The sequence below is a fragment of the Bombina bombina genome, chromosome 3 (assembly GCF_027579735.1).
Source record: "Bombina bombina isolate aBomBom1 chromosome 3, aBomBom1.pri, whole genome shotgun sequence".
Lineage (NCBI taxonomy): Eukaryota > Metazoa > Chordata > Amphibia > Anura > Bombinatoridae > Bombina > Bombina bombina.
Genome location: NC_069501.1, coordinates 5,413,235 through 5,429,216, shown reverse-complemented (window position 1 = coordinate 5,429,216; position 15,982 = coordinate 5,413,235). Strand labels below are relative to the sequence as shown.

The following is a 15,982-nucleotide window of genomic DNA, read 5'->3' as shown; positions in this document are numbered from 1 at the left end:
CGCTAGAGGTAGGTATGTTACATTACAGTGTGACGCTAGCGCTAGAGGTAGGTATGTTACATTACAGTGTGACGCTAGCGCTAGAGGTAGGTACGTTACATTACAGTGTGACACTAGCGCTAGAGGTATGTATGTTACATAACAGTGTAACGCTAGCGCTAGAGGTAGGTACGTTACATTACAGTGTGACACTAGCGCTAGAGGTAGGTATGTTACATTACAGTGTGACGCTAGCGCTAGAGGTAGGTATGTTACATTACAGTGTGACGCTAGCGCTAGAGGTAGGTACGTTACATTACAGTGTGACACTAGCGCTAGAGGTATGTATGTTACATAACAGTGTAACGCTAGCGCTAGAGGTAGGTATGTTACATTACAGGATAAATTAACCCTGTAGGTGCCCCTTACCTCGGAGACGCCAGAGTCCATGTACCCACGGAAGAGGCTCTGTCTGTAGTAAGGGCTGACAGTAGAAGACAGGAAAGGAAACAAGTCAAAATCAAACATTCCTTCACTGAAGATCTGATCGAACAGTCGGTTGGGGTAGAATGGCCCTAAGGCGCGCTTAAACCAAGGGTGCTGTATAGTGACATCCATAGTAAAACATGAGCCTGGGGCAGCCGTGGGCATCAGATACTGACCTCTCTCTTATATATCCAGCACAGTGACGGGGGGGGGGGTGAGACAGAGCCCTCCAGAGAGACATTATGTCATCTGTATCTCCAGTGTCAGCAAATACTTCTGTCTGACCCACCGCTCACTGTCTGACAATGTCTGTACAACTCTATATCACACTAATAACAAGCCGCCACTGTATGCATCAACATACTGTCCCTCATATAACCAGTATCATTATAGGCAGCAGGATATGCACTTTACTACACATAAAGATTGTCACAGACGAGGGGGTTTCAGCTCAGTTATACAGGTACAGACACATACAGATGAGGGGGTCTGTGCACAGATATGATAGATACAGACACATACAGATGAAGGGTCTGTGCACAGATGTGATAGATACAGACACATACAGATGAGGGGGTCTGTGCACAGATATGATAGATACAGACACATGCAGATGAGGGGGTCTGTGCACAGATATGATAGATACAGACACATACAGATGAGGGGGTCTGTGCACAGATATGATAGATACAGACACATACAGATGAAGGGTCTGTGCACAGATGTGATAGATACAGACACATACAGATGAGGGGGTCTGTGCACAGATATGATAGATACAGACACATGCAGATAAGGGTCTGTGCACAGATATGATAGATGCAGACACATACAGGCGAGGGGGTCTGTGCACAGATATGATAGATACAAACACATACAGATGAGGGGGTCTGTGCACAGATATGATAGGTACAGACACATGCAGATGAGGGGGTCTGTGGACAGATATGATAGATACAAACACATGCAGATGAGGGGGTCTGTGCACAGATATGATAGATACAGACACATACAGATGAAGGGTCTGTGTACAGATGTGATAGATACAGACACATACAGATGAGGGGGTCTGCACACAGATATGATAGATACAGACACATGCAGATGAGGGGGTCTGTGCACAGATATGATAGATACAGACACATACAGATAAGGGGGTCTGTGCACAGATATGATAGATACAGACACATACAGATGAGGGGTCTGTGCACAGATATGATAGATACAGACACATGCAGATGAGGGGGTCTGTGCACAGATATGATAGATACAGACACATACAGATGAGGGGGTCTGTGCACAGATATGATAGATACAGACACATACAGATGAGGGGTCTGTGCACAGATATGATAGATACAGACACATGCAGATGAGGGGGTCTGTGCACAGATATGATAGATACAGACACATACAGATGAGGGGGTCTGTGCACAGATATGATAGATACAGACACATGCAGATAAGGAGGTCTGTGCACAGATATGATAGATACAGACACATGCAGATGAGGGGGTCTGTGCACAGATATGATAGATACAAACACATGCAGATGAGGGGGTCTGTGCACAGATATGATAGATACAGACACATACAGATGAGGGGTCTGTGCACAGATATGATAGATACAGACACATGCAGATAAGGGTTCTGTGCACAGATATGATAGATACAGACACATACAGATGAGGGGTCTGTGCACAGATATGATAGATACAAACACATACAGATGAGGGGGTCTGTGCACAGATATGATAGATACAAACACATACAGATGAGGGGTCTGTGCACAGATATGATAGATACAGACACATGCAGATGAGGGGGTCTGTGCACAGATATGATAGATACAGACACAGATGAGGGGTCTGTGCACAGATATGATAGATACAGACACATACAGATGAGGGGTCTGTGCACAGATATGATAGATACAGACACAGATGAGGGGTCTGTGCACAGATATGATAGATACAGACACATACAGATGAGGGGTCTGTGCACAGATATGATAGATACAGACACATACAGATGGGTCTGTGCACAGATATGATAGATACAAACACATACAGATGATGGGTCTGTGCACAGATATGATAGATACAGACACATGCTGATAAGGGGTCTGTGCACAGATATGATAGATACAGACACATACAGATGAGGGGTCTGTGCACAGATATGATAGATACAGACACATGCAGATAAGGGGTCTGTGCACAGATATGATAGATACAGACACATGCAGATGAGGGGGTCTGTGCACAGATATGATAGATACAGACACATGCAGATGAGGGGGTCTGTGCACAGATATGATAGATACAGACACATGCAGATGAGGGGGTCTGTGCACAGATATGATAGATACAGACACATGCAGATGAGGGGGTCTGTGCACAGATATGATAGATACAAACACATACAGATGATGGGTCTGTGCACAGATATGATAGATACAGACACATGCAGATGAGGGGGTCTGTGCACAGATATGATAGATACAGACACATACATATGAGGGGTCTGTGCACAGATATGATAGATACAGACACATACATATGAGGGGTCTGTGCACAGATATGATAGATACAGACACATGCAGATGAGGGGGTCTGTACACAGATATGATAGATACAGACACATGCAGATGAGGGGGTCTGTGCACAGATATGATAGATACAGACACATGCAGATGGGGGGGGGGGGGTCTGTGCACAGATATGATAGATACAAACACATACAGGCGAGGGGGTCTGTGCACAGATATGATAGATACAGACACATGCAGATGAGGGGTCTGTGCACAGATATGATAGATACATAAACATACAGATAAGGGGTCTGTGCACAGATATGATAGATACAGACACATACAGTTGAGGGGTCTGTGCACTGACATGATAGATACAGACACATACAGATAAGCGGTCTGTGCAAATATATGATAGATACAGACACATACAGATGAGGGGTCTGTGCACAGATATGATAGATACAAACACATGCAGATGAGGGGTCTGTGCACAGATATGATAGATACAAACACATACAGATGAGGGGTCTGTGCACAGATATGATAGATACAGACACATACAGATGAGGGGTCTGTGCACAGATATGATAGATACAGACACATGCAGATGAGGGGGTCTGTGCACAGATATGATAGATACAGACACATACAGATGAGGGGTCTGTGCACAGATATGATAGATACAGACACATGCAGATGAGGGGTCTGTGCACAGATATGATAGATACAGACACATACAGATGAGGGGGTCTGTGCACAGATATGATAGATACAGACACATGCAGATGAGGGGTCTGTGCACAGATATGATAGATACAGACACATGCAGATAAGGGGGTCTGTGCACAGTTATGATAGATACAAACACATACAGATGAGGGGTCTGTGCACAGATATGATAGATACAGACACATGCAGATAAGGGGTCTGCACACATATATGATCGATACAGACACATACACATGAGGGGGTCTGCACACAGATATGATACAGACACATACAGATAAAGGGGGTCTGCACACAGATATGATAGGTACAGACACATGCAGATGAGCGGTCTGTGCACAGATATGATAGATACAGACACATACAGATGAGGGGTCTGTGCACAGATATGATAGATACAGACACATGCAGATAAGGAGTCTGTGCACAGATATGATAGCTACAGACACATACAGATGAGGGGGTCTGCACACAGATATGACAGGTACAGGCACATGCAGATGAGGGGTCTGTGCACAGATATGACAGGTACAGACACATACAGATAAGGGGGTCTGCACACAGAAATGACAGGTACAGACACATACAGGCGAGGGAGTCTGTGCACAGATATGACAGGTACAGACACATACAGACTAGGGGTCTGCGCACAGATATGATAGGTACAGACACATACAGACGAGGTGTTCTGCGCACAGATATGATAGGTATAGGCACATACAGACGAGGGGTCTGCACACAGATATGACAGGTACAGGCACATACAGACAAGGGGTCTGTGCACAGATATGACAGGTACCGACACATAAAGACGAGGGGGTTGTCAGTATATACTAAGTATGCAATATCATTTATTAATATCTTAGCAGTTGCCAAACCAATAAAATGTATATATGTAAAAATATATTTATTAAAATTAATATTTATTCCTTAGTTCATCAATTAGTTAAATTTATATACACATTGAATTATATGTAGAAACTAGATTATGAATCAATTATACACGCTTATTCTGTTACAATATTCTTTACAAAGCCAACCAAAATATATCTCTAAAATGAACCTTACTTACAAGAAATTCCAGCACAGTATATCATTAGCCAATTACTCTAAATCAATGCCCAATATGGATTACAAACTTTCTCTGCTTAATTTACCATAACTAGGGAAATTTATATATAATTTGTAAGAGATTCCACAATGATAAGCCTGACTTAGAGATATGAAATACAAAGACCTTTATCTAACAAATAAAATTATTTTGAACTACACATGACTATGAAGATAAACTTAAAATACCAAATATGCTCTTTAATTTACCAGCTTCAATTAAACTGTAGCAGCAATGAATGTATTTGCTTTTAAATATTATTAAATATTAAAATAAATAAGTCCACTATTGCAAGGATACAGGCCTCAAATTGTTATCTTCCTTTGTCCAAGAAAGTGTCCCAAAATTGCAGAGAGGTACTTTCTCATTCAACCGTTAAATCTCTTCCATCCCCTGAGATTCAGCTAGTTTCAAAGATCAATTTCAGACTGAGCGACTGCTGTTCACAGGGGGTCTGTAACTTCATTACACATCTTTGGCGCAGGAAATCCATATATGGGCGTTCAAATTTGAGAGAGCCATGTGATAAAAATCTCTTTGAAATGGACTACCTTTACTATTGTGACAAATGTTATATGCTAAGATAACTTTGAAAGCAAATCCTTTGATGAATTGGGACAAAGGTTTTCAATGCGTCCTTGACTACAAGAAAGGGGGTGTTGTAGTTACCCACAGCTTCACAAATGAATGGATTCTTGGTCTTATCATATATATATGTGTAGATAAATATACATATACACACACACACACACACACACACACACACACATATATATATATATATATATATATATATAATTTAATAACACCCACAGATATCCAGACATAAATCCCCCTTCAAATTTTAAATAGATGTAGGACACTTATATTTGAATTGGTTTAAAGTCAGTGGTACTTGGTGAGTGTACTGATGGTATCCATCATGGGCAATCTTATTATGAAGGGCATGAGTTATTTTTGAGTCCTCATGCTTGTTAGCTAGGCGTCTTTAAACAACAAAATTTCTTTAGTGCATTTAGGTATATGACACTTCATTCTCCCTCTATGATTTGTAGTTGGGATCTAGGATGGCACGCTCACAACTTGTTAATATGGACCTTCTTATCCATAAAGGTATCACTTTTAGGTATCCTAATTTTATAGGCAACTGGAGATATTCTGTCAGTAATGACAAAAGGACCTTTCCATGACGGAAGAAACTTATTCTCCTTAACCTGATCTCTTCCAAAATTATAAAGATCAACTTTATTATTAATTTCATATTCCTTTTTGGACGTTTTGAGATCATAATAGGTTTTAGCGGCAGTTGCAGACTTTTCTATGTTCCTTTGAGCAAATGCAAAGGCATATTGCAGGTGCTTCCCTAGATTCTCCACATATTGATGTGTATTTTCACAATGGACTAGTTGTAACGCTCTACACCACCACTTGAGGCAGCTCTATATGCAATATCAAGCTTTGTTTTGACCCCTAGTATTTTCCACTTTTTGGTCATCACTTCGCTAGTGAAGTGGGTTTCCAGATCGGATTCGATTCTCTGGGGTAAACAAAATCTGGAAAACACGTGGTTGATGAGCAATGCTGCGCATGTTTCAGCACTATTATTAGGTGCATTGATGCACTCTACCCATTTAGTAAATAGGCATGTTACTGTCAACATGTATTTGTTACCTCTAGATGACCTAGTTACTGGACCAATAAAATCAATTTGGATATCTGACCATGGCATTACCATCCCCCTTTTCTGCAATGGCTTTCAGGATCTTCTATGTGTTTATAGAAGATACCTATAATGGGGTCTGTGACATGAGTCACCAAGATCTGAAGGCCTGTTATGGAACATTCTTTGGGCTGGAGTTACATGGGCTTAAGGATACCCAGAGACTACATGGAAATGTGGAATTTTATATGCTGGACACCCCATGTACTTTCATAACTCTGTATTATGTCCCTGTCAACCAGAAAAATAGTAATCACTCTGCGCTAGGAATGTACACCAAAAAAGCCAATAGGTAAATGGAGATTCCTCTAACTCCAAACAACAGATACAAATAAAATACAGCAGTATCCAAAGATACTACAAGAGGACCTATGGCGCTGTTGAAACAGCTAAATTCAGGTGGAAAAATGACTTATATTCTTATTTAAGAAATGAATATATACATCGGATATTTATCAAAAATTAGCACAGGAAGTTTAAACCTAATATGCACAAACCTCTAATTAATAGATGACTAATTGTGGTGTTTCAAAGGTTCACAGAGAGAGCAAAAAATAAAATAAGTATAAATTTATTACAGCAATATAACATTTCATACACACAATAAATAAAAACAAAAACAAAAATAAGTTAACCTAAAATAACACTGATCAGGCGTTTACAATGTGTAGTAGCAGTTTAAAAGAACTAAGTCTCCCTATATAAGTCTGTCAGTATATTTATGAAAATCTTAGTAGTGCTATCCAAATAATATATATAAGTTTATGGCAGGGTTATAAACACAATACAAAGAAATAGAAACCCTTATCAACCATGCACCTACTAGACCATACAATTAATATAAATATCTGAATTCTTTTATTTAGTTAATATCCATAAACATATTGAACTATATTTGCAGTAAAAGGAAACTAAATAAAAGTTTATATGCGTTAAAACCAACTCTTAAGATATGCTATCCTTCTTACAAAACCCAGAAAAATATACCTTCACAATTCAGCCTTTTATTTATTTAACACAATGGGACTAAAAACCTTTAACATCCAAGCAATACAATTCTAAACAGTGTTTATAAAACAATAGGATAATATATATATTCTGCTATTTAACTGCAATTTATCCTAATACAAAATTAACTGACAATATCAGAACTTGCATAGATGAGTTACTTGGTCAATCAGACGCAGATTTAAACAATATATATATAGGCTGTGAAATGCTAACTAAAACACACTGTTTCTTTAAATCTATTAAATACAAATTGACTATGCATATAACTTATCTTATAATAAAACTTTTATATACATCACCCAAATAAACAGCAATCCGGTTCCCAATGTTTTGCAACAGATCCAATTCACCTCAGAAATTCAAAATTGGGGTAAAGCATATGGAGTCCATATGGTAGGTGTGTGCTTTTGATTAATAACTGCCGCAGTTACTCCTTTCTGGATCAAAATAACACAACCCTTTCTTAGTCTCTATGCTGGGGTTAAATCATCTGATCTTACCCCTCCCCTTTTTGATTATTTATCAGTCATTGGTGAATATTGGAAACGCCCACGGCCTTGTCTTGGATTAGTTCTTTGCAACTGAACATGGATTGGTTTATTTGGTAAATGTGTTGTCAAGGAAATGCATTCTTTGCAACAACCAATCATCTCATGGTTGCAATTCCGCATCATAACACTAGGTGGCAGCAGACGTACAAACAAACAAATACAACAAGACCATCTCTAACATTTTTAAGCAAGTTAAAACATTTTTTTTTTTTTTTTTTTTCATAAAATGGTTATTTAATCAGATCACACTCTCTGCATTAATCATATATAACCCCAATTACAGATGGTTAATATTAGGTTATTTTTTTCTGATTATTCTGATACCAAATATGTTATATTATTAACATTTTATTTTATTTAGGTAATTTAATACTGCTAATTATTAGTTTAAAATGCATTACAATGTTATCGGTATCCTGGCATTTATATGTGAATAATAGCTTATTTTTAATTCAGTATTGTACTGTATTCCAAGTGAATCCTGTCTATGTAGATCTGAAATAAAAATAAATGTTAATAATCACTTCTCTTCAGGTCCATAAACATCTATTCATGTTCTTAAACACACAGAGGCTAAGATATTCATGCTTTCAAAACATACACATATATATATATCATATATATATATATATATATATATATATATATACACACACACATCTCATGTCCATTAAAACATATACAGTTGCTTTGAAATCATAATGTAAGTCATTTGTCTTCACTGTGTTATTCTAACCCCCGACACAACGTCTGTGTTACGTGTATTCTGATGTTATCATCCAAACAGCCTGAGTCACTCAACAAGTCTGTGCCAATTATCAGTTCCTTTGAAGAATGTTTGTATCTCTCACATTTCTTCAGACGGATCGGCATTTCTCTTGGAGGAAATCCATATATTTGCTGTATCCTGAAACTGTGTTAGTTTCCATTTCCTTTCAAAATTACTTCCCCCAACATTCCTCTAAGTGACTGTTCTGAAATTTGGCAGGCCAAATGTTCCATTGTCTCCCCCTGTGTGTTCAGCATAATTTTACATAATGAATGTGGGAGATCTCTTAGGAACAAACCTTTGTCTACAGACCATGTTCATATCCACAGATCTATTAAATAAAGACAAATATACCTCTATATATTATTTAATAATATTTCAAATACCTTGACATAAATCCCCCTTTCCAATTCAAAAATATGTAGGACACATGTATTTGAATTGGATCAAAGTTAGTGGTATTTGGTGAGGATGTTGACCGTACACATCATGGACAGTCTTCTATGTAGATAGTCTGTCAATTTTGAACCTTCATGTTTATCAGTTAGGCATCTTTAAACTATAGTATGTCTTTAGTTCATTTGGGGATATGACACTTCATTCTCCCTCTATGACTTGTAGTTGGGATCTGGGATGACACGCTCGCAATTGATTGATATGGACCCATTTATCTATGAAACTTTCATTTTTGGGGATCCGTATTTTATAGGCCACTGGAGATATTTTGTCAGTAATGACGAAAGGACCTTTCCATGAGGGAAGAAATTTCTTCTCCCTAACCTGATCTCTTCCAAAGTTATAAAGATAAACTTTATCATTTATTTCATATTCCTTTTTGGATGTTTTGAGATCATAATAGGTCTTAGTGGCAGTTGCGGCTCTTTCTAAATTCCTTTGAGCAAATGCAAAGGCATATTGCAGGTGCTTTCTTAGGTTTTCCACATATTGATGTGTATTGGCAGCGTTTATCAAGTTTTGGTCTGATGTACGGTACAGCAGATGCTGAGGTAGAACCATTCTTCTACCAGTCATCAGTTCAAAAGGTGACATCTTGGTAGCACTACTTGGAGTTGCTCTTAATGCCATTAAGACTAGAGGTAGTTTTACATCCCAGTCTTTACCTGTTTCACTCACAAACTTTTTGAGGATTTTAACAATAGACTGGTTGTAACGCTCTACACCACCACTTGAGGCAGCTCTATAAGCAATATGGAGCTTTCTTTTAACCCCTAGTATTTTCCACATTTTTGTCATTACTTCGCTAGTGAAGTGGGTCCCCCGATCTGATTCGATTCTTTGGGGCAAACCAAATCTGGAAAATACATGGTTGATGAGCAATGCTGCACATGTTTCAGCACTATTGTTAGGTGCACTAATGCACTCTACCCATTTAGTGAACAGGCATGTTACGGTTAACATGTATTTGTTACCTCTTGATGATCTTGTTACCGGGCCAATAAAATCAATTTGTATATCTGACCATGGCATTACCATCCCCCTTTTCTGCAATGGCGCTCTATGCGTTGGTGCAGTGGGTTGGAACTGTGGACAGATTAAACACCCTTGACAGTAGGTTTGAACATCTTTCAACATGTGTGGCCAAAAAGCATAATCACGTAATATTTCATACGTGAGTTTGGCACCACGATGACCAGATGTGGGAGCATCATGGGCATGTTGAAGCATTAGACCTCTGAACTTGGTGGGTACTACCCACTGCTGGATGCCAGTTTTGGAGGTTCTAATTAACAAACCATCCTGTAATTTGAATTGTGATTTAGATTTTATTAAGATTCTCAGATCTTCTTTGCCAATACAATCATCTTTTGAGATGGGGTTGCTTTCAGGATCTTCTATGTGTTTATAGAAGATGCCTACAATGGGGTCTTCTTTTTGACTAGTGATCAGGTCCTCACTAGGAGAATCCTGACTCCATTGTACCAAGTTAGGCTCACTCTGTTGTTTTGCCTGGTTTCTGGTAATGGCTTCTACCTGAATTGCACCCATTAAATGGTCAATATTAAGGAGTTCTCCAGTTATGGCTCCTTGTTTGGCTAATGAATCCGCAAGGTCATTGCTTTCCTTATCAGGACCTAGAACTCTGGAATGACCCTTGGTCTTTTTCCAGTGTATGGTTAAATCATTGGATACTACCAGATTATCAATCTCGCAGAACAACTTGCCATGCTTGACTGGTTTGTTATTGCTTTTCTGCATGCCATTTCTTTTCCAAGTTGGCAGGTATTCAACAAAACTGTCACGCACATAATTTGAGTCAGTTATGATCACAAATTCATGAATACCATGTTCAATAGCCATTTCAATGGTTTTGAAAACAGCAGTTAGTTCTGCAACTTGACTGGATCTTGGTCCAATGTTGAAACCTACAGATATATTTGGGAATCCATTTGCCCCCGTTATACCAATGCCAGCGACTAATCTGCGCTCATTATCAATAGTGGCATGGTAAGAACAACCATCAACATATACCCAAGGTAATGTTTGACAATGGTCCTCATTGTACATTTTATATGGGGAAAGCAATTGTTCTTCCAGAAAATCATCTTCTGATAATTCTTCCCCAGGATCTCTAGCAGTACAGTCGTGGAGCTCAGCAAGCCCTTGTGCGACTGGATTCTTTTTATTCTGCTTGTAGCGAATTTCTAAGGGCCAGCCTTGTAAGGAAAGAGTCCACGCTGTTATGCGGCTATTAGACAAATTCCCATCTCTTATTCTCTCACTTTGCAAATATAGCAAAGGCTGGTGGGCCGTTTCCACAATAATTTTCTCGCCCTGTATATAGCTGCGGAAATTTTGTAGAGCCCATACAGTAGATAAGAGGGCTTTTTCGCAATCGCTAAATTTTATTTCTACTGGGGATAGATTTTTGCTCGCATAAGCAATGGCTTTGTTCAAATTATCATGCTTTTGGTATAACACAGCACTCATGCTTATATCTGTGTAACCTGTCTCTAAGAAGAAAGGTTTGCCACCTTCAGGGTATGCTAAGCAAGGTGCTTGAGTGAGTTTTCTCTTCAGCTCTCTGATGGCTGTCTCTTGAGACTCACTCCAGTGCCATTTCACATCTTTCTTCAGAAGAAGTAGTAGTGGTTTAGTTAATTCCGCATAATTATCAATGAATTTGCGAGAATAATTCGTCATACCCAGGAATGATCTCAATTCCTTTAAGTTAGTCGGGTTTTTAGAATTCACTATAGCTTCCACCTTTTTCTTCTGGGGATTTAATCCGTCAGAGGTAACTTCATGTCCCAAGAAGTTTACACGAGTGCGGCACCATTGAGCTTTTTGCAGGGATAATTTGACACCTGCCCTTTTAAGTTGGCTGAGGACATGTTTAAGTTCTGTGATGTGTTTTTCAAAGTCGGTGCTTTTGATTAAAACATCATCAACATAAGATAAGGTCCCCCTTTCCAGTGCGTCAGGCATAGCCTTATGCATGAATACAGCAAATTCATGTCCAGAATTTATGTATCCAAATGGAAGTCTCTGGAATGCATATTGGACCTTTTGGAAAGAGAATGCCAGCTTATACTGGTCCTCCTCATGTACCTTTATGGTCCAATATCCCTGTGCACAATCAATGGCAGTGAATATTTTGGATCCCTGCATTTGTGCTAGGCACTGGTCAATGTATGGTACAGGCCAGCCAGACATGTATACTCGTTTGTTTAGCTGTCTTAAGTCAGCACACAAACGCCATTGTCCATTGGGCTTAAGGACACCTAGAATAGGATTATTGTAAGAGCTGTGCACCTGTCTGATAATACCTCTTTCTTCCAAATTCCTTATGATCTCTGCAAGAGAATCATATGAGGCTAAGGGAAGTCTGTATTGTTTGACAAATACAGGTGGCGCATTAGGATCTGTTTGTATTCTTGCAATGTGCAAGTCTGTGGTACCACAGTCATAAGAGTCCTTAGCGAAAATATCCTTGTATTCCATTAGGAGTTCTCGCAGCTGTTGGCGTTCATCATCGCTGGAACAGCCATTAGCTAAGGATATTTGCTCTTCGACTATTTGCTGAAATCCTGGAAAGATTTCAGGCTGTCCTATTTCATAGGCTTCTTCCAGTCTAGAGGTTAGATCCCCTTGATTATAATTTACATTGCTCCCATGACTCTGGGTATTGGGGTAATCTTGCTGTTTGATTGGCTGATCAAACACTAGAGAGGCTTCTTCAATTTTACAGATGCCTTCCTCTGAGCTGAAGGGATAAATAGACTGAATATTAAATAGACCCTCTGGCATAGATGCAAAGGATTGTTCTATTAATTGTTCTTCAGTTAGGTATCCTTCAGGTATTAGCCCAATTACATTATTCTGGAATCCAAAAGTGTAATAACTTGATTCCAGTGCATATCCTAAGGTAGTTCCCTTGGATAATGTTATATCCTGTGGGGTCATGTTATGCACAATAATATGTATTGGAACAGTTCCAATATTCACCATAGGAGTGTAGGTTACTGTGACACCCAGATTTTGTATTCTATGGGAGAGGCAAATCAGTGTTTCAGAAGTTTTTAATTTCTGACCTCTCTTTACCTGTAAGGGTAACAGAAATTTATCAGCCCCAGCAGGAATTATAACATCGCTAGATACCTGCATATTCACAGCATATGGCAATTGCTGGTTTGATTTCAGGGCTGCATTTTCATCCTGAAATACTTCAGGGTCCCCCTTTAACCTGCTCCAGAGGCAAGAATTAATCAGATCTATTTGTATGGCATATCTATGTAAGATATCATTGCCAATGTATATTTGATTATGGGGAGTATTTAAAACTAAAAACAGGTGCTTCACTGACTTATTACCAAGAGAGATAGATAATAAGCACTTAGCTGTGATGTTATAGCTTTCAGACCTGTCATCCAGGCCGTTGACACAGTGGTCTTGGGGAGAAAGATATTTAATCACTTTAGGTTCAGCTATTTGCTCTAATAAACCTTCGCTTATATAGCTAGCTTCCTGTTTTAAGTTTATTTTAGCATACTTGGTTTTACCAAGGTCATGCACTTGTATAGGGATAAATAGATCCTCTTTAACTCTCTCAATCCCTGTGAGGTATTGAGCATGGTCTCCCCCTTTAGGGATTTTAGGATCCCCCTTGTGGAGTGATATGGTTAATATATCGCCATCTAGGGAGATATTCGCTATCTTTCCAGGCGATATTTTAAAAGTATTACCATCAGAGCCACTAAAAGGAGTCTGATCATCTATTTGTAGAATAGTGATTTCAGGTGTAGAGTTATTCCTGAAATGAATCTCCACAGCATCTGGTTTCTCTTCCACCACGTGACAGCTGTGTCGGGTGCGAGATGTACCAGATTTTTCATAATTGATAGGCCGTTTAACTTGCGACCAAATTACATTATTTATGCAATCAATTATGGTGCTTAATCGCTTCAGGAGATCACTACCAATAATTAAACGATCAGTTGGCAGATCCACTATAATGACAGGGTGTCTTATGACCCTGTTCCCCAATTTAAATTTTAACCAGGCAATACCGTAGACTTTTAGGGAATCACCCCCAACACCTATCAGAGAACCGTCAAATTCTTTTATTTTAGGTTTGTGGGGTGTTAGCTCATTTAGCTGTGTGTAGTATCTGTGGGATAAGATAGTTGCCTGTGACCCAGTGTCAATTAATCCCCTGATAGGGTTGGAGACTGAATCTTGCAGCTCAACTAGTACATAATATCTTCCTGCAGTTTCTATCATTTCACACATAAAATTTGCATTCTCATACATTTGTGGGCTTCGCCACGTATTACCTGAGTTTGCCATGCTTTCCGATGCAGAAGAAGCTTCATACCTACCTGTTTCCTCTATGACAGGGTCGGCTGGATTCTTTTGTACTGCATCTGTGGAAACAAGGTTAAGAGAGAGCTGCAAAGGAAGAGATTTGTTAACTTTTTCCGGCTGATGTCGCTCATTGTCACAGCTAATTTGTCCGTTTCCGGTCTGTGGGGAGATAACATGATTAGTATCATTGATATTTATTACTACATTTTGTATATCTCTCCCCTCCCCTTCAGGTGATACTGCAGTATTTATGACTGTGCCTGTGGTCCACTGCTGACCACTGGCTGTACCCCTAAAAAAGTATTGTTCGGTTGCTGAGCCGTAGATTTTTGACTCATATTAGCGATTTGTTCGCTCAACCGATTTAATTGGGTAAACAGCATATCTACCTGATTGTACAAGTTACCTCTACCCCTGGGCCTATCTCTTGGTGCCCCATTGTACTGATTCCTGGACCATTGGGTTCCCTCAGAATCAGGGCCACTATTTCTATTCTGGCGTGGTTGCCCCTGGGGTTCAGCTTGTTCAGTATTAATATTTTGGGAAGCATTATATACCTGGGGTGTCTGGTTACCCTGAGAATATCTTCGCCGTTTATTGTATCTACCCTTGCGCGGATACCAATTATTTGGTGAGTATTCTCTTTGTGAGTAATTATTCACCTGATTATGTCCCCCACTTTGGTTATAGTCTCCCTGCGCCTCAACCTGTGTAGGGGGAGGGGCAGAATTAAACCTCTGTGGAGATGGCCTGTTTTGACTGGCCACCTCTGCATAAGTCCTCTTGTTAGACTCCAAATTGAGGGGGCTAGGTGACACCCTAGTTTCTGCCACAATTTTGGGTTTTGACTCCTTTTTAACCCCCTGCTCACTGGACTGCTGAATAGAGTATAACTTCGTACTCTCTTTGATCAGCCATTCCAATGAGCAGTCCTCATCAAAATCTCTAGCTAAGTTGATTTTGATGGGTGTAGGCAATGCTTCAAAAAATAAATTTACAATTTCTGAGCCATCAACTCTGGGATTATCTTCAGCCATACTGTACGCATTTTTCAATACAGAAAGGAATTCGACTGGACTCTGATTCGCACGACACTTTAAACCATATACCGCTATTTTCGCGGCAGTTTTAGTGCGATATTGCCCGAATTCTTTTCTGCATTGTTGTTTTACCCCATTCCAGGAATGAATATTCATATCCTTTAGTGAAGCAAAGAATTTGTGATGCTTACTGTCAAATACCCAAGGCAGAAATTCAATTTTCAATT

The 15,982-nt window shown here is 39.4% G+C and overlaps 1 protein-coding gene across 1 annotated transcript in view; it reads right to left on the bottom strand.

The window, feature by feature from the left end:
* CRYAA (crystallin alpha A) overlaps window positions 1–631 on the bottom strand; it is a 44,619-nt gene extending 43,988 nt beyond the window's left edge. The window contains exon 1 of the mRNA XM_053705703.1: window positions 409–631. Within this exon, the coding sequence (XP_053561678.1) occupies window positions 409–630 (222 nt within the window). The 5' untranslated portion in view covers window position 631. The remainder of the gene's footprint in view (window positions 1–408) is intronic.
* Window positions 632–15,982: the final 15,351 nt, after the last annotated feature.